Source organism: Oncorhynchus tshawytscha, linkage group LG13 (assembly GCF_018296145.1).
Source record: "Oncorhynchus tshawytscha isolate Ot180627B linkage group LG13, Otsh_v2.0, whole genome shotgun sequence".
In the NCBI taxonomy this organism is placed as follows: Eukaryota; Metazoa; Chordata; class Actinopteri; order Salmoniformes; family Salmonidae; genus Oncorhynchus; species Oncorhynchus tshawytscha.
Window position 1 is genome coordinate 13202764 of NC_056441.1, and position 27969 is coordinate 13230732.

Genomic DNA, 27969 nt, shown 5'->3' on the forward strand with positions numbered 1-27969 from the left:
CCTCTTGATGATGTCACACAATGGCGACCACCATGCGCCTGTGCAATGGCCTTTTTCTACGCACTTTGTAGCTGTGTCTTGTTGATGGAAATTTCCGTTCATAATAGTTTCTGAATTATAAGTCATATATTCACTCGTTTCCGTCATTGCCAAACGGAATTATAGAATTGTTACAGCAAATATCGAACTGTCAAGAGCACTGGACTTCTTTCCCTTGTGCTATTTTTTTTTTTAATGATCAACTTTTGAAGTTATTATTTTTCGTTGATATGGAGTTCCACGGTGGTGGGTCTGGTGGGGTCGTTGTCAGTGGCAGTAACGTACCTGCATTTCTTACGAAACTTTGGACTCTTATTGAGGATCCGGACACCGATCCTCTGATCTGCTGGAGCCCAGTGAGTTAGCATTAGTAGCTAGCAAACTAGTTATCTAACCCGCTAGCTAGCTGCTGGACATTAAGTAAATTAACATAGACTTGGTTCGCTTTATAGACAGTTTGTCAATCAAGATGGTTTCACATTTCATATGTGATGTTAGCGGGGCATCACTTATATATAGTTAACGTTAGTTATATGATAACGTTAGTTCACTGTAGGTTTTAACTAGATTATCTAACGTTACCTAACTTCCTAACCAGATTATACGAGTAATGAACTCTTGAGTCCGAAAGATGTAGCTAGGTTAGCTATCCAGCTAGCTAACTAGACAATTTAGCTAATTTGGTCAATCGTGAAGGTGATACATTTATTCAGCTGCAATTAATCAGCGAAAAAAAACTAGGCCAAGGGCCGGGGAGCTTCGTGGCGGAAGGTTTTGTTAGTCCACGCGTCAGCTGTTCCTGGGTGTCAATGATCATTTTCTAGCTATGTTAGCAAGCCACCTGTCTGCAGCTAACTACTTAATTTGGTTAACTGTGAGTGTAGACAGTATGTAGCTGTCTGTGTGTCTAAAAAGCCATGCAAAAAACAACAAATTGAAACTCGCTAAGGTTAGCTACAGCATTGTAATGAGAAAAGGGGGTGTGTGAAAATGGGTGTGTGGCTGTGTAAACAATTTGACAGCCTTTTCCCTTTGCTAGCCGCAATGTTGGAATTCTCAGTAGGCAATAAATTGATGTTACTCTAAGTTGTACAGCTAACGCCGGGTCATTATGTCTAAAAACAAATCTTATAATTTATGTTCACAAATCCATTTTTTTGTCACATGCTTCATAAACCACAGCTGTAGACTAACAGTTAAATACTTTACGGCTCTTCCCAACAATGAATAGAAAAAAGATGAATAACACGAGGAATAAATACACAATGAGCAACGATAACTTGGTACCAGTATGAGTCGATGTGCAGGGGTACGAGGTAATTGAGGTAGACCTGTATGTATTTGGAAAGAATTCAGACCCCTTGACTTTTTCCACATTTGGTTATGTTGAAGCCTTAATCTAAAACAACATAGTTGATAAATGAAAGGTTTGAAATTTGCCAGTTTAAAAAATACATGGAAATATCAAATTTACATAAGTATTCAGACCCTTTACTCAGGACTTTGTTGAAGCACCTTTGGCAGTGATTACAGCCTTGAGTCTTGGGTATGATGCTACAAGCTTGACATGTCTATTTGGGGAGCTTGTCCCATTCTCTGCCAGTCCTCTCAAGCTCTGTCAGGTTGGATGGGTTGCTGCACAACTATTAACAGGTCTCTCCAGAGATTTTTAATTGGGTTCGAGTCGGTGCGCTGGCTGGGCAACTCGAGGACATTCAGTCTTGTCCTGAATCCACTCCTGTGTTGTCTTGGTTGTGTGCTTAGGGTCAGTGTCCTGTTGGAAGGTGAACATTTGCCCCAGTCTGAGGTTCTGAGCACTCAGGAGCATGTTTTCATCAAGGATCTCTCTGTTTTGCTCAGCTCCTCTTTCCCTCGATCCTGACAAGTCTCCCACTCCCTGCCGCTGAAAAACATCCCCACAGCAAGATGCTGCCTCCACCATGCTTCACCATAGAGATGGTGCCAGGTTTTTTCCAGATGTGACGCTTGGCATTCAGGCCAAAGAGTTCCATCTTGGTTTCATCAGACATGAGAGTCTTGTTTCTCATGGTCTGAGAGTGATCGGTGGAGTACTGCAGAGATGGTTGTCCTTCTGGAAGGTTCTCCCATCTCCATAGAGGAACTCTGGAGCTCTGTCAGAGTGACCGTTAGGTTTTTGGTCACCTCCCTGACCAAGGCACTTCTCAGTTTGGCCCAGGCAGCCAGCTCTAGGAAGAGAGTCTTGGTGGTTCCAAACTTCTGCCATTTTAAGAATGATGGCGGCCACTGTGTTCTTGGGGATCTTCAATGGTGCAGACATTTTTGTTTACCCTTCCCCAGATCTGTGATTTGACAATCCTGTCAAAGGAGGGTTTGTCATACACCGGATAGGTGTTGTGAAATGTGTTGTTTTGTGGAACAAATTAGGATTAAGTGCCTTGCTCAAGGACACATCGACAAATTTTGTTTTACCTTGTTGGTTAATGGCCCAACGCTCAAACAGCTAGGCTACCTGCCAATTTATTATTCTTATTTTATTAAATGTCAAATGATGTTGCTGACTAATAAGGAATTATCTGGCCTCTACCTTTTGCACTCATTGACCCTGAGGGTGAAAGCATAGACAGTCATAATTATGTTTTCTCTTACTACGGGGTAGGAGACAATCCTGTGTGTGTTGATACGCTGTCTATCCAAGGGCATCCTCTGTTTATGGACTCTGGTCCAAACATCTGACATCTGTGCATCCTTTTCCCCGAAAGTGAATAAATAGCTAAATAACTGACAAACATTCAGACAAAACACTTCTATTGCGCTTTGGCACTGGATCATTTCAGCCGTCATTGCACAGGAATTGCTTCACAAGTGAAGTTGTAGGAGGTTTTGTGTGTGTGAACTAACCCCAGAATATTGAGATTATGTACAAGCAAATCTACTAATTAGGAAATTTTCTTAACTGATTTGATTAAGTTTTTAGGATGCATTGCCATTAGCGGCCGGCGTCATTGTTTTCTCTTTAACCTACATAATCAGTAAGTTCTTGCGTCATGATCCAACTTGTCCATTGCCTTAGACTTCACACCATTCTCTACCTTCCATAATCAGTGTAAGTAGAGCCTTTATCAGACCCAAAGTAGTGAATTAGTTTAGCTTTGTCGTAGGCCAGCCAAAGCAGCTTAACTTGATTCTTACTTTAGTCCATTTTTATTTTGCCAGTGAGTCATGTTGAGACCAATGTCTCTTTTACAAATGAGCAGTGGTTATAATTATAGGCCGAGCCAAGGTAAACGGGTTGTGCACTATTTATTTAAAGGGATACAGTAGATAAAGGTCTTTATGCCAAAATAATTTACTGTTCTTTCTCTTCCTTTACAGAATGGCAACAGCTTCCATGTGTTTGATCAGGGCCAATTCTCCAAGGATGTGCTTCCCAAGTATTTCAAACACAATAACATGACCAGCTTTGTACGCCAGCTCAATATGTGTGAGTTGTCATTCATGTATGTAACATGTTAGGCATGGCAATGCCATGGAATTAAAACGTGCCGTCATAATCATGTGTGCTACGTTATATGCAATATCGTTTAGATGAGAGGCTCCTGTATAGTTTGAATTGCTGTCCTTATTTTGTTAGTATATAGACAATGGTATGACACATGACGTAGTAATTGCCACCTTCCACACAAGGCTAAAGTAAGTATAGTGTAAACCAAAAAGTAGAAAATCTTATGTTGAAGAGAGATTTTACTAATGTAAATCCACACTTCTACTTTTACATTTGCCTCCAGCATCTACACTGATTGGTTCTGGGTGTTTTGGTAGATTCTACCTAATTATTTACTTATATTATGATGAGCCTTTAAACCAGCGGTGTCAAACCAATTTTGCCCCAGGGGCTGCATTCGGTCTTCAACGAGGGCCAGAGGGCCGCACCAAAAATTGGTTATGTTTCCTTGCAGTCAAAGTTGGGGGGGAAAAGTCCTCCATCCATAATTGTTTTAATTTCTGATGCTCCCTAACTGTAGTGATTTAAAAACTATATGATAATAGGTCCATTATCCTTACTCCACAGTTTCCATTTGGTTTAAGTAATTTTAATGTATATTGAGTTTGTTTTTACTCAAACTTCCCATCGGCCAGATTAGACCCCTTCTTGGGCGGTATCCGGCCCGCTGGTCCCTGCTTTAATTAGACTCAACGGAGGACCTTTTTTTAATAGATGCTATTTCTCTGAAGTTGAGGTAGATGTTAAAATGTATTTCTTATACTGTGAAAGCCTTGTGCTTTTTGTTTGTGTCTTTAAGCAATAAGGCTCGGGGGGTGTGGTATATGGCCAATATACCACAGCTAAGGGCTGTTCTTATACATGACGCAACGCGGAGTGCCTGGATACAGCATTTAGCCGTGATATATTTGCCCTATAGCACACCCCCTTGTGCCTTATTGCTATTATAAACTGGTTACCAATGTAATTAGAGCAATAAAAATAAATGTTTTGTCATACCCGGGGTATACGGTCTGATATATCACGGCTGTCAGCCAATCAGCATTCAAGGCTCGAACCACCTAATTTATAATTGGTTATATAATCCACTTACGTTATTTATTAAGACAGAAGACTTGGAAGAGGAAGATATAATTGCATGCAATGACCTAGAAACCAGGCACATTTTAGAAACAGTAAATACAGGCAAGGTAATTGCCACGTATCTAGAAATTGAATGGTAGTGCCATAGTCAACTGTAAGTTGTTATAACTTTCTACAGACGGCTTCCGCAAAGTAGTCCACATTGAGCAGGGCGGTCTGGTGAAGCCTGAGAAGGACGACATGGAATTCCAGCATCCCTACTTCATCCGCGGACAGGAGCCTCTACTTGAAAATATAAAACGGAAAGTTACCAATGTAAGTGCAAAACGATGAGATGGCATCGTGTGACATGTCTTGAATCGCCTATCAAACCTTTCTTCATACTGGGCTTGACCAAGCCTAGACAGTATTACCAATATATAAAATGTATAGTCAGGCTCCTCAGACAGACAGCATGTGCTCCAAGTTCTTGGCCTGCTCTTCTGCTCTCCTCCCAGGCCAGATTGAGCTGAGGATGGGAGGATTGGAGAAGGCAGGCCAGGGAGATGGTAATCTGATGTTGCCTGACACAGCCACTTTCTACTCTGCTCAGTCTGTTTATTTACAGCCGCTTCCATCTGCACCTTGATATAGTCTGCCTCGGGCCAACTGATCAGTTCAGGCTAAAAACTGATAACCAAATCATACTCTTTTCATTGTGTTTCCATTGTCTATCCCTCAGGGTTCCAGTCGGGGCCAAGGCCTACACTGAAGGCTCGTTTTTATCTCTTTCCCTCCTCACTTTAATACTTTTCTTTTGCTTTAGCAGTTTTCTTTGCTTTAACCATTTTGTCATGTTCTCTCTCCCTTTCAGGTGTCCAATGTTAAACATGAAGACCTCAAGATGAGCTCAGACGATGTCTCGAAAATCCTGACCAACGTGCAGAACATAAAAGGCAAGCAGGAGACCATAGACTCCCAAATCATCGCCATGAAGCAGTAAGTGAAACGTTGAGAGGTATATTCTGATTCAATCTCATGCATATTAGACAGTCGACTCAGCTTAACTAATACATTGAAGGGAACCAAATCAAACCATGTCTAACAAACCATAGTACAAACCCCCAAGTCCACAACACCACATAGATGCAAGATTCAAAAACAGTTTCAGAATCGACTGCCCCTTGAATGATGCAAAAACGCTCTTCACCAGCTTACCCTTTAAGTTCCACACAATTAGATATTCTCCCACCCCCTTGCTGCCATGTTGCTATATTAGCAAGTATGCATACTGTGTGTCCCTATAGTGCTGCAGTAGCCTACCATGCTGCATTAAGGCGGTGTAAGCCAGTTTATTTAAAGCTGATGATTAGGCTGCATGAGGCAGGATTCTGAAAGGCCTGTCATAGGCTGGAGTACTGTATATACACACTACGTTACAAAAAGTATGTGGACACCTGCTCATCTAACATCTCATTACAAAATCATGGGCATTAATGTGGAGTTGCAGAACAGTTCTTGTGCTGACGTTGCTTCCAGATGCAGGTTGGAACTCGGTGGTGAGTGTTGCAACCGAGGACAGACAATTTTATGCGCTAAGCATTTCAGCACTCAACAGTCCGGTTCTGTGAGCTTGTGTGGCCTACTGCTTCACGGCTGAGCTGTTGTTGCTCCTAAACTGTTCCACTTGACAATAACAGCACTTAGTTAACCAGGGCAGAAATTTGATGAACTGACTTGCATCTGATAATGCCACATTGAAAGTCTGTCACGTAGAGTAGGCCAGAAGGCTAAACTGGAAAACCTAACCTCTGTCAAAATAAAAAGATGGCGGAGCCCCAAATGTTCTTCTGTGCTTCAGGGTGTTTATTTACAAAGTGATTCTGGAACAAAAACAACAGTACTGCCATCAAACGTATACCTTATGGGCCAGCTAAACACAATGCTGCCCCGTTCACAGCTCAATCCAAAATGGCCTCTTCCATGAACAGAAAGAGGCTCCTTTTGTAGGGCTAGCCCCTCCCCTCAGAACAATTAACACCAATTAATTAAGCAATTAACTCGTCAAACCTACATTTTCCATTAACTAAACATACTAAAGTATATAAATTGCAACATGTTTATGAAACAATATCACAACAACAGTTATAAAATGACATTACTACTGACAGTGTCTTTCAATATGCACATTTACATTAATGAGCCATTTGGGACAGGCACTACAAAGTCAGCCCAATTCCCTTAGCTCGGGTCCTTACCCAGAAGATACAGAGATAGAGAGGAACAGAACAAACAAACAAAGCGCTCATCCACAACATAGATAAGTATAATACATATTGCTTATATTAACTATGAACATTGACATAAGTGTGAAATATATGTACTAAGACAGAAGTTAATTTGTGTGTCGACCCACATTGTTAACTTATCTGATAATGGAACAGGGAGGAGTGATGATTGTGTGCGTGCGTTAAAGTACCAAATGCTGCCCGCGGCCAGTGACGGACTTCTACGTCACAAAGTCATTGAGCTCTTCAGTAAGGCCATTCTACTGCCAATGTTTGTCTATAGAGATTGCATGGCTATGTCCTCGATTTTCTGCTGTAATAGCCGAATCCACTAATGCTGGCACCTGACTATGTCTGTGTGCTGTTTAAATCTACAGAGCTGTCATAAATTATAGCTTTCAAAACATTTTTCACCAGCTTTAAACAATTATTAATAGAGTATGTCTATTGATATACATTCTTATGGTGATAGAACATAAAACCAGTATTTAAAAATGCTAAATTACTTATTTAATCTACAAAACAAAAAACATTCAATTGAGAGTTGGACCTGGTCTGTTTCCATGTTGTGATCAAGTGTGTGTCCAGGTTTGGTTTGAATTAGGTTCAGGGTTTGTTTTGTGTGATCTTTTTCTGGATGACTTGATCAGACTGAGTTCCATGTTTTGTAGCAGTAATGATGTGGATACTGACATAACTCAGCCTGGTTAGTTATTGGTTATAATGTCTTCATCAGATGTGGTTTCAAAGTGGAGAGTTCCCATTTTGTAGCAGTTATGTGGGATAACCCATTGGGTTGTGTCAGTGTGCCCCACTCTGGGAGAATATAATGGTGGCTCATCTTTCAGGACACCACGTTGCCATTCTAAAAGCATGAGGTTCTTCTCATGCAGCTGGGATGATGTGGGTGTGCTGTTCACCAGCTGCCTGTAGCCCGTCCGGGTGCATGTCAGCACACAGGCGCGTTTGGGTTCTCCAGCTGGACCTCACCCTTGGACTCTTCATTGCCACCGAGGGCTTTCTCTCCTGTCCCAAACTGGTTAATAAACCAGACTTTTTCTGCATGGTACCATGATGCAATACGCACAGCAGATTTTATTGTGACCTCATTCATCGTGTCCATCGGCACAGCATGACAGTCTCTCACCATGTCCTTAGACTAGATGGGATTATTTACCTTGTTTTATCCAATTTGCCTATTTGATTAAGATATGTTACTCAAGAATAAGTTACTCACGCTTTCTTAGGGAGAAAAAAAACTATTGTTCTCTATTACCACATTCCACCTCCCCTCTGACCCTTGAACAAATCTGACGCGCCAAAAAGTAATAGGTATGTTTCCAATTATCTGATCCCGTTCACATGTCAAATAATCCCTCAGTATTGGTTAGAATGGTGTTCTGGGTTGGGGCCTATGGTGAGGAATCCACACCTGACCCTATAAATCCCTGTTCGTCTGCCCCATAGGGAGGTCAGCACAGATGGTGGGCTTTTACAGGGCAGAGTGGGTTTACAAGGCAACAGAGACCGCTGATAAAGGACCACTCTTTCCCACACTGGAAGTATGGGGGCCCTGTAGCACTCCGATGGCACCCCAGTACTCATGTCCTTCAACCCTGGTTTGGTCACGGTTTTAATATCACATCAGTGTGCTGGAGGTTCTTAAGGTTAACGTGCGTTACTCTGTAACAATGCCAGGATTTAAGGCCTAAGCTTTGATTATCAGCAAATGTATTTTTTTTCATTTTGTTCTCGAAGCTAGCCCTAATGTTTGTTTTATTTTTTTTGGGGGGGGGTCTAGAATAGTTTCATTTGCAGAATCTGAGAGTAGCCTTAATAAAGACATAAGACTAAAATGCTAAACAAACTCTGAAATATCTAAAAATGTGTATTCTGTTTATTGTGGCAGCACCATTTCACCAGGTCAAATTCTTGGTACATGTTGATGTACTTTGCAAATAAAGATTTTGATTCTTAAATATTTTATGATGGAGCCAGAAGACTCGATCTGACATTTCACCAAGGTATTGTCTAGCCTGGTTCTGGCGTGGTTCTAGAACTGCTTACTCTGTTTGATAACTCCAGTGGGACCGAGACCATAGGAGATTGCAGGACAGCACAAATAGATGTGGGACTGGGCTAGGTGTTGTCCGAGTCCAGGGCATGTAATTTAATGTGAGACATGTGTATGGATGAATCAGGCCCATGAGCACACCTACAAAGTATCTGAACCAGAGTCTGAGGAGCCAGGCTTTAAGAGCCAGGTGGAGGGGCAGGGTCTTTAAAAAAGCTGAATAAACACATTGCGCTAAGATCTTTCAATAGCCATTAACTTAACAAAATAAACTGCCTCAACTATTCCTCCAATCTTTACCAGCGCAGTAAAAAATCTGCTGTGCCTTGATAGGTGTTCCACAGTATGGGTGGGTCTTCAAGATGAGAGCCTAAGCGCCCCCCCCTCCTCAAATCTTGGCTACATGTACTGTGGAGATTTAGGTCCGTTAGGGATGACTTGCTGTTCTGAGATTTTTACTGATTTATTTCAAATATGCTTTACAACGGGTTATTAGGCTATTCAACTTTGACGTAGGAAACGACATCACAATGTCAAGGACTGCTGTCATTACAGCAAGCATCCATGACATACCCTTAGAGGATGTCATAGGAATGGAAGGGAAATGTACTGTCCCTGTATTCCATTTAAAGTTCCATGGATTTGTTATGTGTGGTTTATTCATCTGTAAACGAGTATCCCCTTTGTCTTTCCAGTGAGAATGAAGCTCTGTGGAGAGAGGTGGCCAGCCTCCGACAGAAACACGTCCAGCAACAGAAAGTTGTCAACAAGGTAAAAGACAGTTGCGTCACCTGCCTCTTCTCTGACCACCCAGAACAAGTAGGCTCTTCTATGTTTAACATAGTAGATCGTGTGATAACTCTTGGAATGACGTTCACTATGGAAATAAGGATTTATTTATTTCTTCTCATAAAACATGGGACCAACACTTGTTGTGTTTTTTATATTTTTGTTCAGTGTAAATCAACAAATATTTTCCTGTTAACTAGAGCTGGGACCATAAACTGAACATTATCAACACAGACCATACCAACCAATTATCGAGTCCGTTTTGTTGATATCGGAAGTCACGATAAGTAGCCTGTACTAGAGAGATGTGATAGTAACAACTGTTAAGTTCATGTTTTAAGTATCCCTATAGTTCTGTTATTATGGTGCTATCACTCTGATATTAGTACGCCTGCCCAGTAGTCTGACTAGATGGACCTGGCCTGAGTGTGATGGCAACTATGTACTAGGGTGAAGTAAACATTGTTAAACTGGAACCTAGTTGTTGTGTCATTTTGAGTTAACATTGGTAGCAGAGGATGGCTAATAACTACAATGTGCCACCTCGCTTCGATGAGAAGAGGTCGTATGAAAGTTAGAAAAATTAACTTGGAATCTGGACACAGGTTACTAATCTGGATGACAGAAAGCAAGCACTTGCAGTGGTATTATCACTTGAGGGAAGAGTGAGACACACAGCACTGGAAATATCGGTGGAGGATTTGAACAAGAATGACGGTAATGATAACTTTGATCAAGGCACTGGATTCTGTGTTTGCAATGACAGACTACATAATTGATTTCGAATGGACTACATAATTTATTTTGTACTTGAGCAATAGGATGCGCAAGTACGACATGGTTCTCCCGGATGCCGTGTTAGCTTTCAAGTTGCTATATTCTGCCTGTCTGGATAGGAGCGAGAAACAGTTGTCTGTTTGTACTGTGCTGACTTGCGTCATTCAAGTCAGCACTAAAAATGATTTTTTTGGTGAGATGACGTCTGTCACGCCAATAACTGATGGAATGCAAGTGAGTGACGCGGCATATTACACTGAGCAGCAGAGAAACGTTCGCAAGACAACCAGACGAGCGCGCCATTGCCCAACACAAATCCACTGGACAGGTATGGAAGGAGATCAAAATGTGGTATTTGTCAAAGCACATATAAAAATGAACAGGTTAAACTAACAGGAAATGTGAACACAGATGGAGCAGTGTAACATTACACTGTTTTCAAATGAATCTGCTTCTGATACTGAGATCTTTATAGTTGAATCCTTCTGATCTGCTGTTATTGATATTGTATGTACAACAGTGTGTGGTGCAAAATGTCTTGATAGTTATGTAAGTCAACTAAATATGAAGTACAAAATATAATTGACACAACAGAGCTTTCATATTTGGAGATGGGGGAGTCCGTGTAAGAATAAGATTCTGACGGAGCACATGGAGATTCTGAGGGACACGGAGCACATGGAGATTCTGAGGGACACGGAGCACATGGCGATTCTGAGGGACACGGAGCACATGGCGATTCTGAGGGACACGGAGCACATGGCGATTCTGAGGGACACGGAGCACATGGCGATTCTGAGGGACACGGGCACATGGCGATTCTGAGGGACACGGAGCACATGGCGATTCTGAGGGACACGGAGACATTCTGAGGGAGCACATGGCGATTCTGAGGGACACGGAGCACACATGGCGATTCTGAGGGACACGGAGCACATGGCGATTCTGAGGGACACGGAGCACATGGCGATTCTGAGGGACACGGAGCACATGGCGATTCTGAGGGACACGGAGCACATGGCGATTCTGAGGGACACGGAGCACATGGCCACAGAAGAAAAACAAAGTATTGTTAACTTCACAAACAGTTTGGACATGCTATAGTTGACAGACTTCAGAAGTTACTCAGCAGTTTTGGGAATAATGCTGATGAGAGTACTTCCATTCTATGGCAGATAGTTAACAGAAATGCCAGAACTACAGCAAACCTAAGCCCAGACCAGCTGTTGGTTTGCCACTGGCTTCCAAATACAATGAACCAGTGGCTGTAGGTCTACATGAGTTGGGACCAAGTGTGTGAAACCTTCACATAATCAACCACTTCACACGCTTCAGCGCTGGAAGCATTGTGAATAAAAAGAAACCCAGTGAAATCTTCAAGCACTTCATTCATTCCTGGATATGTGTGCATGGCCCACCCTAGAAATTGTACAGTGACAATGGAGAATTCAATAATAATGAAATAAGAGAAATGGCTGAGAAATTCAACATGGAAGTAAAGACAACTGCTGCATACAGTCTATGTAGCAATGGACTTGTGGAGAGACACAATCAAACACTCACAGAGATCATGCTGAAAATGAAGCAAGACAATGGGTGTGACTGGAAAACCGTCTTAGATTGGGCTTTGATGGCCATAAACTCAATGTTCATAGTTACAGCCCATACCGACTAGTGTTCGGACAGAACCCTAATCTTCCCTCTGTACTGGTTGACAAGCTACCACCACTAGAAGGGACCAGTGTGAGTGCATGGATGGGACAGCACATTTTCAGAACTACATGCAGTGACAAAAGCATTCACTGAAGCAGTGTGTTCAGAGGGCAGGGCTCTGCGTCAACTGCTTCGATCCACAGATAAGAGGTACGAGACTGGAAACAAAGTGTACTACAAACGAGTTGACTGTCAAGAGTGGAAAGGACCCAGAGTAGTCATTGGCCAAGATGGTGTGGTGATATTTGTGAGGCACCAGTGTCCTGGTGCATCACTCACGATTGCTGTTGCTGAGAATCCGCCTCCTACTGAAAATGACAACGACACATTACCAGACACAAACCTATCAGATGTCGCATCCAATGATATGGAAACTGACACAGGAAATGGAGCAGAGACCTTCAACCATGATACAGATAATATTGTTGAGGATTCAAATTAGGAAAACGTTCAACAGTTACATGGTTGTTCCAATCTTAAAAACTGGACGAACTGTTGGACGAGCAGGAAAATCCAAAGGAAAACACAGGAATTGGTACAGCTTGCAGTACTCTGAACCAGCTACACTTTCTGGGGCGGCAGGGTAGCCTAGTGGTTAGAGCGTTGGTCTAGTAACCGGAAGGTTGCAAGTTCAAACCCCCGAGCTGACAAGGTACAAATCTGTCGTTCTGCCCCTGAACAGGCAGCCCCTGAACAGGCAGCCCCTGAACAGGCAGCCCCTGAACAGGCAGCCCCTGAACAGGCAGCCCCTGAACAGGCAGTTAACCCACTGTTCCTAGGCCGTCATTGAAAATAAGAATTTGTTCTTAACTGACTTGCCTAGTTAAATAAAGGTAAAATAAAAATAAAAATTCAACGGGGTCAGCTGACCTGTCACTTGTAGACCATCTCAGAATTGAACCAATGGAAAATCGAGAAAAGTAGAATGACATTCAAAATGATATACTTGAAACCAAGGACGTGTCATTTGACTCAGCTAAACTAGATGAGCTCAGTAATTGGAGGAAAAATTAAGTGTTTGTGGAAGTCAGGCATTGGCCAAAAATGTGACTCAACAAGGTGGGCTTGTACCCTTAAAGAATCCTTGACTGGAATTGTGCCAAAAACATGTCTAGTGGCTAGAGGTTTTGAGGCGCTGGCTGCTAATGGACTCCCAAAAGACTCACTGACATGCGCCTCAGAATCACTCCAATTGCTGCCGACGATGATCTGCCAGAATAAATGGAAACTTTATTCCACAGACATCAAATCTGCAGTTTTGCAGGGAACAGATCTGTCAAGGGAAATTCACATTAACTTCTGCCTAAAGCTAAGCGCGGAGGAACACTGGAAATGAAAAAAGTGTGTGTGTGGGGCCTGGCAGATGAATCACTCTACTGGTACAACAAAGTCGAGGCAACAAGGCTGAGTACAGGTGGGAAAATGCCACAGGTGGATCCTGCAGTCTTCTATTGGCTTGATCAAGACTGCAATGTGACTGAAGTATTTGCCGGTCATGCTGATGACTTCATCTTGGGTGGCTCAACAGACCTTTGCGACAACTGTGATTCCACACCTCAAAGCTGTTTTCTAGGTCGGCTGTGAGGATCATCATAGTTTTTATGTTGGCATAGAGTTTATTACAGTTGTCTAAACTATACTGATGCAACAGGAAAGCTATGTCAAGAATCTTCAACCCATCCACATGGATACTTCAAGAGCCATACAAAGGAATTCCCCTCTCTGTGGAATTGAAGCTGATCAATTGAGGTCAAATTTATATGGGTTGCTAGACAGAGTAGGTCTCATGTATTGTTTGACTGCAACTTGGCAGCCAACACAACACGCCACTGTACAAACCATCCATGGGGCAAACAAAGTTGTTCGTAAACTGAAATCACAACAAGTGACTGAAGTTTCAGCATGTTGGAAAAGATTACTCTGAAACTAGTTGTCTTTAGTGATGCTTCCCTAGGGAACCCTACAGATGTAGGCACACAAGGTGGACATATAATCGTGTTAATGGGTGAAGGAGGAAGTTTCTCACCTATCTGTTAGCAGTCAAAATGGAACAGAAGGGTTGTCCGAAGCACACTTGCTGGAAAAACCCTTGTTCTTGCGGATGGAATTGGCTATGCCTTCTTTTTGACACATCTGTTCTCAACTGTAGTTTGTCACTGGCAACTTACTACTCTCCCTAGTTGATGCTGTCAAGTCAACCAAGTCTGTCACAGAGAAACGACTTCGTCTTGAGATTAGCACCATCGATGAACTAATTCAAACACAGAGATTCTGTGGTCAGACACAAAGGAACAGCTTGCTGGCTGTCTGACTAAAAAGTCTTGTGTTTCTAAAGGCATGTAATAATGGAAAGTGGCAGCTTGAGCAATAGAAATGTAAAAATAAAAAAAATACTAAAAATATTTAATGTTCAGGAAATCACAAGTGCAATATACCAAAACACAGTTTAACTTGTTAATCCAGCCGGCGTGTCAGATTTCAAAAAGGCTTTAGGGTGATAGCAAACCATGTGAGGACAGCTCTCAGCAGACAAAATATTACAAACAGCTAGCAGCAAAGTAGATTGGTCAGAAAAGCAATAAAATTAATCACTTACCTTTGATCTTCGTATGTTTGCACTCACGAGACTCCCAGTTGCACAATAAATGTTTGTTTTATTCGATAAAGATTCTCTTTATGTCCAAAAACCTCCATTTGGTTGGTGAGTTTTGTTCAGTAATCCACAGGCTCGTGCGGTCATGACGGGCAGACACAAATTCCAAATACTATCCGTAAAGTTCGTAGAAACATGTCAAATGTTTTTTATAATCAATCCTCAGGTTGTTTTTACAATAAATAATCGATAATATTTCAACCGGACGGTAGCCTTTTCAACAGAAGAGAAAGAAAAGGCCTCGCTCCAGGTGCGCACGCATGCACAAATCTGAGGACATTGGACTATCCACTGATGCGATGTGATCATTCTCACTCATTTTTCAGAATAAAGGCCTGAAACTGTCTAAAGACTGTTCACACCTTGTGGAAGCCATAGGGAAAGGAATCTGGTTGATATCCCTTTAAATGGAGGATAGGCTTGCAATGGAAAAGAGTAGTTCCTGGATGGATTTCTCAGGTTTTCGCCTGCCATATCAGTTTAGGCAGTTTACTTTGGGCACGTTTTTCATCCAAACATCAAAATACTGCCCCCTAGCCTAAAGAGGTTTTAACAACCATATTCAAAGGTGGTGGTAGTACTATGGGTACAGTAATATACACAAGTAGCCTAACTCAGTTCACATTCATGTTATAAACCTAACATTCTATTTATCATTATTGTGATAATCCAGTAAATGTATTGTGAAATGTTTTTTTTTGTCCATATCACCCTGTTCAACTGCTTACTGTGCTAATGTCTCCCCCAGCTCATCCAGTTCCTAGTGACCCTGGTGCAGTCCAACAGAGTCCTGGGGATGAAGAGAAAGATGCAAGTAATTTAGAATAGCAACCTCTCATTCACTCAAATAGTGGTCTGTTTTTTATTTTATTTGTCTGACTCTTGTCTGGTCTCTCTATGGTACTACAGTCCCCTGATGCTGAACGACAGCAGCTCCGCCCACTCCATGCCCAAGTACAGCAGGCAGTACTCTCTGGAACACCTTCAGGCCTCGTCCTCTATCTCTGTGAGTTCACCTTCTCCTGGAACCTAGCCTAGATTGGCACCTTCCGGTGGTAGAAATGGAACAGGCCTGCACTCTTGAAATACTGTAGTAATATCAGATAGAAAGCACTCTTCTTGTATTGTGAGTTTGGGGGGTCAGGCTGATTTTGAATTCACAGTAATATATTTAGGCCAAATTATGCTATTGATACAGCTGTACTTTACAAATCCCTTAAATTGTAAAGGCATGTTTTGATGTAGGCTAGTGAAGTTACCAAGAAGTGTGACGCTCCCCAGGAAAGATGAACAACTCATATCTCAGACATGAGAATGTAGCTACTGTAAGTCACTTTTTTTTCAGGCTCTTAACCAGCCAGAGGTAATGCATTCCGAGAGGTGTGGTTGCTGGAGCACCAATAAGGTGTAATGTTATTTAAGCCTGTGTTACATAACTGATCTTGTTAGGATGCCAGGGCAGATTTAGTATTCTTGTGAACGTGTGTCCTACTCCCAGCCCTCGGGCTCCCCATTCACTAGTACAGGTCTCTTCACGGCGGAGTCGTCACTTAACAACGGCCCCATTATCTCAGATGTCACTGACCTGGCTCAGGCCAGCCATGTGGAGGTCACCAATGAGTGGATGGAGGAAAGGTTAGTGACGGTTAAAATTCAGGAACAGCTCCTGACCCTATACCAAATATACACTAATTAAAAAAATGTCAATTTCTCTTCCTGTCTTCAGCATGAGCCCATTGGTCCACATAAAAGAGGAGCCGTCCAGTCACATGTTGGAGGAGGTGTGTCCTGCTGAGGTTGTGATCGGGGGGGCAGGGATCCAGGTTGACACACCTCTGTCCCCCATCAACTTCATCAACTCCATCCTGCAGGAGAGCAACGAGCCTAATGCGGCCCCCGCCCCCACGACCCCTACGGAGCAGAAGTGTCTTAGCCTCGCCTGTCTAGACAAGTGAGTAATCCCCAGATTATGTCACCGTGTCCAGGTTCCACTGCCAGTCTGTCCCTCAGCCCCTCCTACCGAGCACCTAGTAACAGATTACCACAACGAGCCTAGTTCTCTACCCTAAATTATTTTTATTTTTTGTCACTTCTTGTATTTCAAATTTGCTCAACACACTGCGGCAAGTGATAGGAACTTCACCCGGGGCTTTTAACCGTTGGTCGTCGCGGGGTGTGTCCATCGCTTACGATCCACTTGCATCACACTAGCCTTTCATTATCTTTTATATTCTGTTGTCCCATGCCAGTCGACGTCTGCAGCCAGCCTAATGCCCTAGGTTTCTCCCCATGCGCCACCATCTCTGTGTGTATCATGTCACATTGCATCAGGGGGATGTGCTAGCGACGCAAAGCAGCTCTCCACTGATAAATAGAGCAGCTGTTAGCACTTTATGCTAGTTTAATAAGCACCGTCGTTCAACAAGCTCTACATAAACAAACCCACTGGCTTGTCCCGAGTGTTGCTAAGTATACACTTCAAAGACTTTGCTAATTCTTTCAAACCAAACATGGATTATTTGGCATTTTAGACATAGTTCTGTTTATTTGTTGCATTTCATCTTGGCTTTTTAGTTGTAGGATCCTGGCTGTTGCTACTAACGGTACATAATAAACTGCTCAATATTTAATCAAACTAATGCATACTGGATATCTTAATCTACTCTATCTTTATGTAGATGGATTTACGATATATTAGCGATGCTGTTCATCTCTCACTCAAACATCCTCATTCTTTTTTTACCTCTTTTTTTTGGGGGGGGGGTGTTGTCTGTCAATGACTTGTACAGTTTGGGTGTCACTGCTGAAGTGTTTGTTTTATTGAAATCGTACTCTGATAAAATACATGTATCCTAGACTGTCCGTACATTTTTTTATTACAGGATTCCTTTTTAAACCAGCTGTGAATTCTGTTCCTGTGCCCCCAATGCCCATTATTCTAATTTTCAGCCAATGAGAAGCCGCGTAGCCTATGTAATCCCCACCCCTGGGCTTTAGTCAACCTATGGGGTGCCGTGTGTAGTAGTCTGCTCTCCTCTTTCCAGCTGTTGTTCTTTTATCTTTTCAGTTCTACACAGAAGTCAGAGGTCTCCTGCCTCTTCCCCTGCCCCTCCTCGTCTCTACACCTCAGACCTATCCCAGGGTTAGCATTTCAGTTGGCCCACAAACACTGTTGTTGTCATCTCCCAGAATGTTTGATTGACGCTGCTGTACCCGGCATTGCCACCAGCAACAAGCCCAGAAAACGAACTGTCAAGCCTGTGTGGTCTGTAGTAAGAGAAATAAACAAAGTGATTTGTGTATCTATTGAGCAAATACATATTGAATCATTATTGAGGCTTGTATCATTTCTAATAGTTTACCATATCCCTGGATGTAACAATCTTTTCCCTGGGTCTACATGCGGATCGTGCTTCTCAGTATTTGGCACCAACTTGTCATTGTTGATTATTAACAATGTTTTGAACACACATGGGCTTTAAAAAATGGCTGATTTAGCATGGTTTGTCCAAATGTTAATCTAACGGCATACGGCTCAACCACAAAGGCTACCCTCCATTTAGGTCAAACGGCAATCATTCTGTGAGTGGTTTTAATGTGACAGGCCCAGTGAACTATAGGCAAACCATTCCACTTTCTGGGCATCAGGTTTACAACTCAGTGATTGTGTGGCCCACTCATTGCTTTTCCAATGGCTTCTGCAGCTCAAATGAAACACGTTGTTGGTTGATTTAACTACCATTCGTTTTAAGCAGCTAATTTGCTTTAATGCGTGTGCTTAGTCAGGGAGATGTTCAATGATGAATATGAACCATGTTGATTTCTCTTTTTGGTGTAGGAGTGAGCTCAGTGACCATTTGGACAGCATCGACAATGGCCTGGAAAACCTCCAGACTATCCTGAATGCACAGTCCATCAATTTTGAGTCCTCACCCTTCTTTGAAGTAAGTTTTGCCTTTCTTAGCCTGATCCCGGATCTGTTTGTGGGACCAGATCTACATCGGGCTACTATATTCTGTCCCAACAACAGTATGCTGGGGCGTTTCCTATGTGGAACACTAACCGGTCAGATTAGAGATTTGTCGCTGCTGGGCAATTCTAGGTGTGTTTTAAAGGGACGGTGGCTTTGTGAAGGTTGATGCTGGATGGTCAACCTGGTGTGAGTGAGCACAATGACTAGATGAAACCAACAAGAGTTAGTTATGGTTCATGTCTATTTTCTAATTCCTCCGGTGTCTTGTTTTTGTTAATCTGCTTCATCTGAACCCCAGGGGATAATGTTTTCTACCACTACTTGTCTTTCAGTTCTTCAGTTCTTCCCTGCCTGGCTCTGAATTTGACCTGGAGAGCCTTGACAGTGTAAGTTAGAATCAAAATCACCTTTTATTCGTCAAATACATTTGCATGTACAGGAATTTGACTCTGTGAAATGGTGCTGCGACAATGAACAGAATATACAGACAGAATTTACACAATCCACTTTATGTACACAATGAACATCAGGCTAAAATCTACAGACAACACTATAAGCTGCATTATGAGTTGCGCATACAGATGTATACATAGTGTACAAAACATTATGACCACCTGCTCTTTCCATGACAGACTGACCAGGTGAAAGCTATGATCCCTTATTGATGTCACTTCAATCAGTGTAGATGAAGGGGAGGAGACAGGTTGAAGATGGATTTATAAGCCTTGAGACATGGATTGTGTATGTGTGCCATTCAGAGGGTGAATGGGCAAGACAAATTACGTGCCTTTGAACGGGGTATGGTAGTAGGTACCAGGCATACTGATTTGTGTTTAGAATTGCAATGCTGCTGGGTTTTTCACGCTCAACAGTTTCCTGTGTGTATCAAGAATGGTTCACCACCCAAAAGACTTCCAGCCATCTTGACACAACTATGAGAAGCATTGGAGTCAACATGAGCCAGCATCCCTGTGGAATGCTTTAGACACCTTGTGGAGTCCATGCCCTGAAATTTAAACTGTTCTGAGGGAAAAAAACGGGGTGCAACTCAATATTAGCAAGGTTCTTAAAATTTGACTGTGTAAACAAAGCACTTTACGGGTTCAGGGCAAAGGGCATGATAGCTTGGTGGTCATTGTGTACGTACAATCTGGATTGGATAAATTCTGAGCGCAAAGAACAATGTGCAGTTCCTTGAATTTTTTTATTGACCGTTTTTATTTAACTAGACAAGTCAGTTGAACAAATTCTTATTTACCATGACTGGTTACCCCAGCCAAACCCTGGGCCAATTGTGCACCGCCCTATGGGACTCCCGATCACAACCGGTTGTGATGCAGCCCAGGATCGAACCAGGGTCTGTAGTGACACCTCTAGCTGAGATGCAGTGCCTTACACCACTGCGCTACTCAGGATGCATAGTCAGTGGATGAATAGTAAACTGTACTCCATGAATGAGAAGATCACTGTGGCCCGGTTGGTAAGGGCCACTATACAAGGGAAGAACCTGTTTGGGTGGTGGGAGGTTTTTGTTGTGATTGACCTGAGGGGGTGGAAGAGGTATGGATATAGACCCTCTGCTTTGGCAGGGTAAGATGATTGTGTCTTTAGCTGTTTACTGCTTTTGTTTTGTTCATGAAATAAGTTAGTCTCACTGTGGCCCCCGTTGTTCTAGATCCAGGACTTGCTTTCATCGGATCCACCTAAAGGGGCTGAGAGAAGTGACAACTACACCGGTAAGAACTCCTAATATACTGTATATCATGCTGAATATCCATTTCATTTTTATGTGATGTTTTATGGGAGTGACCGTGTGCTGCTAGTACCGCCGCTGCCACTTCTACTGCTGCTGATAGTACCGCCGCTGCCACTTCTACTGCTGCTGATAGTACCGCCGCTGCCACTTCTACTGCTGCTGATAGCCACTTCTACTGCTGCTGCCACTTCTACTGCTGCTGATACCGCTGCTGATAGTACCGCCGCTGCCACTTCTACTGCTGCTGATAGCACCTCCGCTGCCACTTCTACTGCTGCTGATAGCACCTCCGCTGCCACTTCTACTGCTGCTGATAGCACCTCCGCTGCCACTTCTACTGCTGCTGATAGGACCACCATTTCTACTGCTGCTGATAGTACCGCCACTTCTACTGCTGCTGATAGTACCGCCGCTGCCACTTCTACTGCTACTGATAGCACCGCCACTTGTACTGCTGCTGATAGCACCGCCACTTCTACTGCTGCTGATAGCACCGCCGCTGTCACTTCTACTGCTGCTGATAGTACCGCCACTTCTACTACTGCTGATAGCACCGCCGCTGTCACTTCTACTACTGCTGATCACACCGCTGCCACTTCTACTACTGCTGATAGCACCGCCGCTGCCACTTCTACTGCTGCTGATAGTACCGCTGCTGCTAGTGTTGCCACTGCCACTTCTACTGCTGCTGATAGCACCGCCACTTCTACTGCTGCTGATAGCACCGCCACTTCTACTGCTGCTGATAGCACCGCCACTTCTACTGCTGCTGATAGCACCGCCACTTCTACTGCTGCTGATAGCACCGCCACTTCTACTGCTGCTGATAGCACCGCCACTTCTACTGCTGCTGATAGCACCGCCACTTCTACTGCTGCTGATAGCACCGCCACTTCTACTGCTGCTACTGCTGCTGATAGCACCGCCACTTCTACTGCTGCTGATAGCACCGCCACTTCTACTGCTGCTGATAGCACCGCCACTTCTACTGCTGCTGATAGCACCGCCACTTCTACTGCTGCTGATAGCACCGCCACTTCTACTGCTGCTGATAGCACCGCCACTTCTACTGCTGCTGATAGCACCGCCACTTCTACTGCTGCTGATAGCACCGCCACTTCTACTGCTGCTGATAGCACCGCCACTTCTACTGCTGCTGATAGCACCGCCACTTCTACTGCTGCTGATAGCACCGCCACTTCTACTGCTGCTGATAGCACCGTCACTTCTACTGCTGCTGATTCTGTCACTGCTGCTGATAGCACCGCCACTTCTACTGCTGCTGATAGTACCGCCGCTGTCACTTCTACTGCTGCTGATAGCACCGCCACTTCTACTGCTGCTGATAGCACCGCCACTTCTACTGCTGCTGATAGCACCGCCCGCTGTCACTACTGCTGCTGCTGATAGTACCGCCGCTGTCACTTCTGCTGCTGCTGATAGTACCGCTGTCACTTCTACTGCTGCTGATAGTACCTGTCACTCTACTGCTGCTAGTGTTGCCACTTCTACTGCTGCTGATAGCACCGCTGTCACTTCTACTACTGCTGATAGTTCCGCCGCTGTCACTTCTACTGCTGCTGATAGCACCGCCACTTCTACTGCTGCTGATAGTTCCGCACCGCTGCTGCCACTTCTGCTGATAGCACCGCCACTTCTACCGCTGTCACTTCTACTACTGCTGATAGCACCGCCACTGCTGCTGATAGCGCCGCTACTGCTGCTGATAGCACCGCTGCTGCCACTTCTACTGCTGATAGCACCGCCGCTGTCACTTCTACTGCTGCTGATAGTGTTGCCACTTCTACTGCTGCTGATAGCACCGCCTGCTGCTGATAGTTCTCACTACTGCTGATAGTTCCGCCGCTGTCACTTCTACTGCTGCTGATAGCACCGCCACTTCTACTGCTGCTGATAGCACTACTGCTGCTGATAGCTGCCACTTCTGCTGATAGCACACTTCTACTGCTGCTGTCACTTCTACTGCTGCTGATAGCACCGCCACTTCTACTGCTGCTGATAGCACCGCTGCTGATGCCACTTCTGCTGCTGCTAGTGTTGCCACTGCTGCTGATAGCACCACCACTTCTACTGCTGCTGATAGTACCGCTGCTGCCACTTCTACTGCTGCTGATAGCACCACCACTTCTACTGCTGCTGATAGTGCCGCCGCTGCCACTTCTACTGCTGCTGATAGCACCACCACTTCTACTGCTGCTGATAGCACCGCCGCTGTCACTTCTACTGCTGCTGATAGTACCTCCACTTCTACTGCTGCTGATAGTACTGCCACTTCTACTGCTGCTGCTGCTGCTAGTACCGCCACTTCTACTGCTGCTGATAGCACTGCCACTTCTACTGCTGCTGATAGCACCGCCGCTGCCACTTCTACTGCTGCTGCTAGTACCGCCACTTCTACTGCTGCTGATAGCACCGCCGCTGCCACTTCTGCTGCTGCTGATAGCAGCTGCTGCCCTGCTGCGCTACTGCTGCCACTTCTACTGCTGCTGATAGTACCGCCACTTCTACTACTGCTGATAGCACCGCTGCTGCTGCCACTTCTGCTGCTGCTGATAGCACCGCCGCTGCCACTTCTACTGCTGCTGCTAGTACCGCCACTTCTACTGCTGCTGATAGCCACTTACTGCTGCCGCCACTTACCGCCACTACTGCTGCTGATAGTACCGCCACTTCTACTACTGCTGATAGCACCTCCACTTCTACTGCTGCTGATAGCACCGCCACTTCTACTGCTGCTGATAGCACCTCCACTTCTACTGCTGCTGATAGCACCTCCACTGCTCTACTGCTGCTGATAGCACCTCCACTTCTACTGCTGCTGATAGCACCTCCACTTCTACTGCTGCTGATAGTACCTCCACTTCTACTGCTGCTGATAGTACCGCCACTTCTACTGCTGCTGATAGTACCGCCACTTCTACTGCTGCTGATAGTACCGCCACTTCTACTGCTGCTGATAGTACCGCCACTTCTACTGCTGCTGATAGTACCGCCACTTCTACTGCTGCTGCTAGTACCTCCACTTCTACTGCTGCTGCTAGTACCTCCACTTCTACTGCTGCTGCTAGCACCTCCACTTCTACTGCTGCTGATAGTACCTGCCACTTCTACTGCTGCTGCTAGTACTCCACTTCTACTGCTGCCACTTCTACTGCTGCTGATAGTAGTACTTCTACTGCTGCTGATAGTACCTGCCGCTTCTACTGCCACTTCTACTGCTGCTGATAGTAGTACTGCTGCTGATAGTACTGCCGCTTCTACTGCTGCTGCTAGTACCGCCGCTGCCACTTCTACTGCTGCTGATAGTACTGCCGCTTCTACTGCTGCTGATAGTACCGCCGCTGCCGCTACCATCACGGAGTCCAATTCAACACCATTTGATCCCACCCCCATTTTAGAGTCAAAACTACTCTGGTTTCAGTTTTGTGTTTTTAATAAACTCATGTCATTTTAGATTTTTCTGTGTTTTTAATAATCAACTCAATTGGAGTACATTTCCACTTTAGTAGATGACCTTTTTTAACACTGTAGGGAGTAAAGCCTAATTAGCATATTTCCCACTGCTATTTGAATGAATGAATGATCAGGTTACCACCAATTACTGTGACATCTAATTCCTTATGGAATCCAGCCAGAAGGACATCCAACAATCGTAACTTTACATCCACCACAACCGGCTGTCAGTGATTGCCAGACTGAAAGGTGTAATTTTAAATGACTACCTAGAACAGCTGCAATAATTCCAACCACTTAAAAATTGGGTTAGTTTTGAAAAATGTGTATATATATATATCTCTTTGTATACCATAAGGTTAATAATGAACAAAAACTTTTTTTTTTGTTTTGTTTTTTTGTTTGAAGTTTGTGACAGAACAAGCAGCGCAGAGAAACATTATCATTTAAACCACTGTGAAATATGTTTTCGATAATACGATATTTTTGGTTATCAGCTGTTTGAAGCCGAGGAAAAACCCTTCAGCTGTGAAAAATGAAACTTAAGAATGGGAAGCAGGCAAATGGGGCGTGTAGAATGGAGCTGCCGCTTCTCCGAGTTGCTTTAAATGAGTGACTGATGTATAACTCACATTTCTATCTGAATTTGGTCAGGTCGCCCAAAAAGCAACATACTCCGCACATACTACATACTGCCAAAATTCACACGGTTGAATCAACTCTGAAAATGTGCAACTTAAACTTCTTGCTGTATTCTCCAAAGATGTGTAAAGGGGCTGTGGATACTCACCCCATGGATATCTGTCTCTGGTTACTCTTATGGAGTTAAACGTACTCCTCTCAATCAACTCCAGTTATCAACACTAACTCCAGCAAGAGTATCACTGTCAAGGGATTACGTTAACTCCAGTAGTCAATAAAATAAACTACACTGTGCTTCCAATTTTCCTTGATTTATATTATACAATGCTCAGCCATTATATTTAATTATGCTTCTTTTCCTATGCAAAAAATAATGATGATCTCATGTGTTTTCATATGTTGATTAAAGCAGGGAAGCAGCTTGTCCAGTACACCACCCAGCCAATGCTACTGACTGACCCATTGACCAATGAGAACGGGGGGGCGGATCTCCCCACTCTGCTGGAGGGGGACTTTTATTTCAGCCAGGACCCTGAAGAGGAACCTACCATCTCACTCACCTCTGACATAGCAGCACCAGACAAGCCCAAATTATCCTGAAGAAACTTTATAAAAAGGGATGTACTAGTATGTTTAATTTTATTTTGTCGTGTTCAGGTGCAGATGACGACAAATCAACCCGGTTGAATCCAAATGATGGTTTTTCACTATTCTCTGAGCTATTGAGCTTCATTCATTTCAAGGCTTAAACTTCCTAGTGAAAGAATTTTGCTTTAGATTAATCGAAACAGAAGTTCGATTTAAATTACTGCAATGGTTTGTTCAGCTCTTGGAAATGACTTCCAGGGTTGAATTATCTGTGGTCTTATTGGCGGGCCTTAAATAAAACTCCCTAAAAGCTTAATCATTACCAGGTCAAGTTTTAAGCATTGATCACCAAGTTCCTTTAATGAATAAAAGTGGAAGTATTCAGAATAATTGTAACACAGGGCATAGATCCAGTACATTACTGTTTCTAGGGAAAAACACTTCATCTTTTTGTTTAATTTTTTTCTGGAGAGGGTTTATTTTCTTTTACCTATTGATATAATGGTAGTACCTTTATAATTTTAAGTGTTTTTAAATATTTGTACTGCAACATTATCTTTATCTTAATAATTCATAATGGAATGCTGTTGGTATTTCAGCACCTTTAAAGTTATTTAAGTTTTAATGATAGAATCCTTCAGTTGCTACATCTAAGCATTCTAGAAGAATATAACTTAGAAATGCCTCATGAGCTTAGTTCAACTGCCGTTCCCCATTAGAACCCTAAATTAAAATCTTGTTTTGTTTGTAAACAATGTATACTGAACCAAAATATAAATGCAACAGTTTCAAAGATTTGATTGGTTACAGTTCATATAAGGGAGCTACTCAATTGGAATTAATTAGGCCTTAATCTAAGGATTTCACATGACTGGGCAGGGGTGTAGCCATGAATGGGCCTTGGAGAGTGTAGAGGCCCACCAGAATAAGTTTTTCACCCAAAAGGGCTTTATTAGACAGAAATACTCCTCAGTTTCATCGGCTGTCTGGGGGACTGGTCTCGGACAAGAAGCCAGACGTGGAGGTCCTGGGCTAACCTGGTTACACATGGTCTGCTTTAGTGAGGCCGGTTGGACGTACTGCCAAATTCTCTAAAATTACTTTGGAGGTGGCTTATGGTACAGAAATTAACATTCAATTATCTTGCAAAAGCTCTGGTGGACATTCCTGCATTCAGCATGCCAATTGCAGACTCCATTAAAACTTGATACACTTGTGGCATTGTGTTGTGACAAAACTGCCCATGTTAAAGTGGCATTTTATCACCAGCACAAGTTGGACATGTATAATGTTCATGCTGTTTAAGCAGCTTCTTGATATTCAACACCTGTCAGGTGGATGGAATATCTTGGCAATGGAGACATACAGGGATGTAAACAAATTTGTGCAGAAAATGAGAAAAATAAGCTTTTTGTGTATATGGAACATTTCTGGGAAATGTAATCTCATTCAACATGGGACCCTCCAACTCTACATATTGTGTTTATATTGTTGTTCAGCGTAAATGTAAACAAACACTATATAGCCTCAACATGGGTGGGTTGTGTTTCGGGGGATGCATGGCTCTCGACCTTCCACTCCCGAGTCTGTACGGGAGTCACAGCAATGAGACTGTAATTACCAATTGGATACCACGAAATTGGGGGGAATAACTTAATTGGGATCTCTAATTGGGGTCCTTGCATCTTCAGCTCTATGAAGTTGAGAGGTTACATTTCTCTAGGCCTATACCTCAGCTTTTTACCAATATAGAATCTGGGGGGGGGTTTATTGTTTTGATTAAGGACTCTAGCTTTAAAGTGTATATACACCCACTGGCCAGTTTATTAGGTACATCCATCTAATACCTAGGTTGGACCATGCGAGCCCCAACAGCACACCTGATTCATCTTGCCAACTAACCATCAAGTCCTCTGTGTTGAATCAGGTGAGATTCTCTGGAGCAAACGTGTGCTGTTGGTGGTACTGGAGTTGGGGAACACTTCTAGTGCAGGGAATCAGCAGTGCAGTTCTAGGGCAAATACCAAAACGGGGGGGGTGTCAGGAATGCGTTTGAACCCTGTTTTAGTGGATAACCCTTTTGTTCACAGCAAGTATTCATGTCTTGAAATCAAATCCATTGAATTAAGACTGGCTCGAATTAAGACTGCTTTTAGGATGCTTTCTGTCTATGACAAGAGACGGACATAATATCCCCGAGTGAATTATTTGTGAGCCAGCACATCCCATTATGAGTTGCTTTTTGGAAAATAGTTTAACTTAAAGCAGGATTACATGTTTATCCTCCCTCAATGTCTACTCAGTCGTATGGTCCTCATTTGGAAGCCTGTTTCCTTCAGGCATTCTTTTTTTTTGTCAAATCCTTTTCTAGGAAAACAATTAAATCTTGGTTCAAGTGTGAGGAACTTTGTGAAATGTTACTTTTACTGCCCCCGGAGGTCATTGAGTTTGTTCAAACTAGTTAGTTTTTTTGATTAATGGCCATTGAGACGGAGAAGGGGGAATTATTGGAGTGTATTGATGTGCGGAATTTTGGGTTAAGAACTTTTACCAATTTTACCGTAGCACAATGTCACAGCCGGAGAATCCCAAATTACACATGAGAACAATATTTTGTATATGGTATGTTTCAAATAAAATAAATGAATTGTACATTA

At 43.4% G+C, this 27969-nt stretch overlaps 1 protein-coding gene across 3 annotated transcripts; it reads left to right on the top strand.

The window, feature by feature from the left end:
* Window positions 1-6: 6 nt before the first annotated feature.
* On the top strand, window positions 7-27969 carry LOC112264333 (heat shock factor protein 1). 3 transcript variants are annotated; one of them, XM_024440865.2, is made up of 14 exons: window positions 7-395; window positions 3394-3502; window positions 4785-4921; window positions 5460-5584; window positions 9643-9718; window positions 15628-15689; window positions 15789-15885; window positions 16378-16514; window positions 16606-16830; window positions 17947-18021; window positions 18718-18823; window positions 19185-19238; window positions 20528-20588; window positions 25137-27969. In XM_024440865.2, the coding sequence occupies exons 1-14, from the start codon at window positions 270-272 to the stop codon at window positions 25322-25324; spliced, it is 1578 nt and encodes a 525-aa protein (XP_024296633.1). In that variant the 5' UTR covers window positions 7-269; the 3' UTR covers window positions 25325-27969. The 3 variants fall into 3 exon arrangements, with proteins under 3 accessions (XP_024296633.1, XP_024296632.1, XP_024296634.1); XM_024440864.2 differs by having other exon boundaries at window positions 8-395; window positions 25134-27969; XM_024440866.2 differs by lacking the exon at window positions 17947-18021 and having other exon boundaries at window positions 8-395; window positions 25134-27969.

What these genes read in the sequence shown, in the direction of transcription:
- LOC112264333 (XM_024440864.2), top strand. Translation starts at nt 270, where the DNA reads ATGGAGTTCCACGGTGGTGGGTCTGGTGGGGTCGTTGTCAGTGGCAGT. An exon ending in CAAATCATCGCCATGAAGCA is followed by an intron (nt 5,585 to 9,642) that starts GTAAGTGAAACG and finishes TTGTCTTTCCAG; the next exon opens with TGAGAATGAAGCTCTGTGGA. An exon ending in AACAGAAAGTTGTCAACAAG is followed by an intron (nt 9,719 to 15,627) that starts GTAAAAGACAGT and finishes TGTCTCCCCCAG; the next exon opens with CTCATCCAGTTCCTAGTGAC.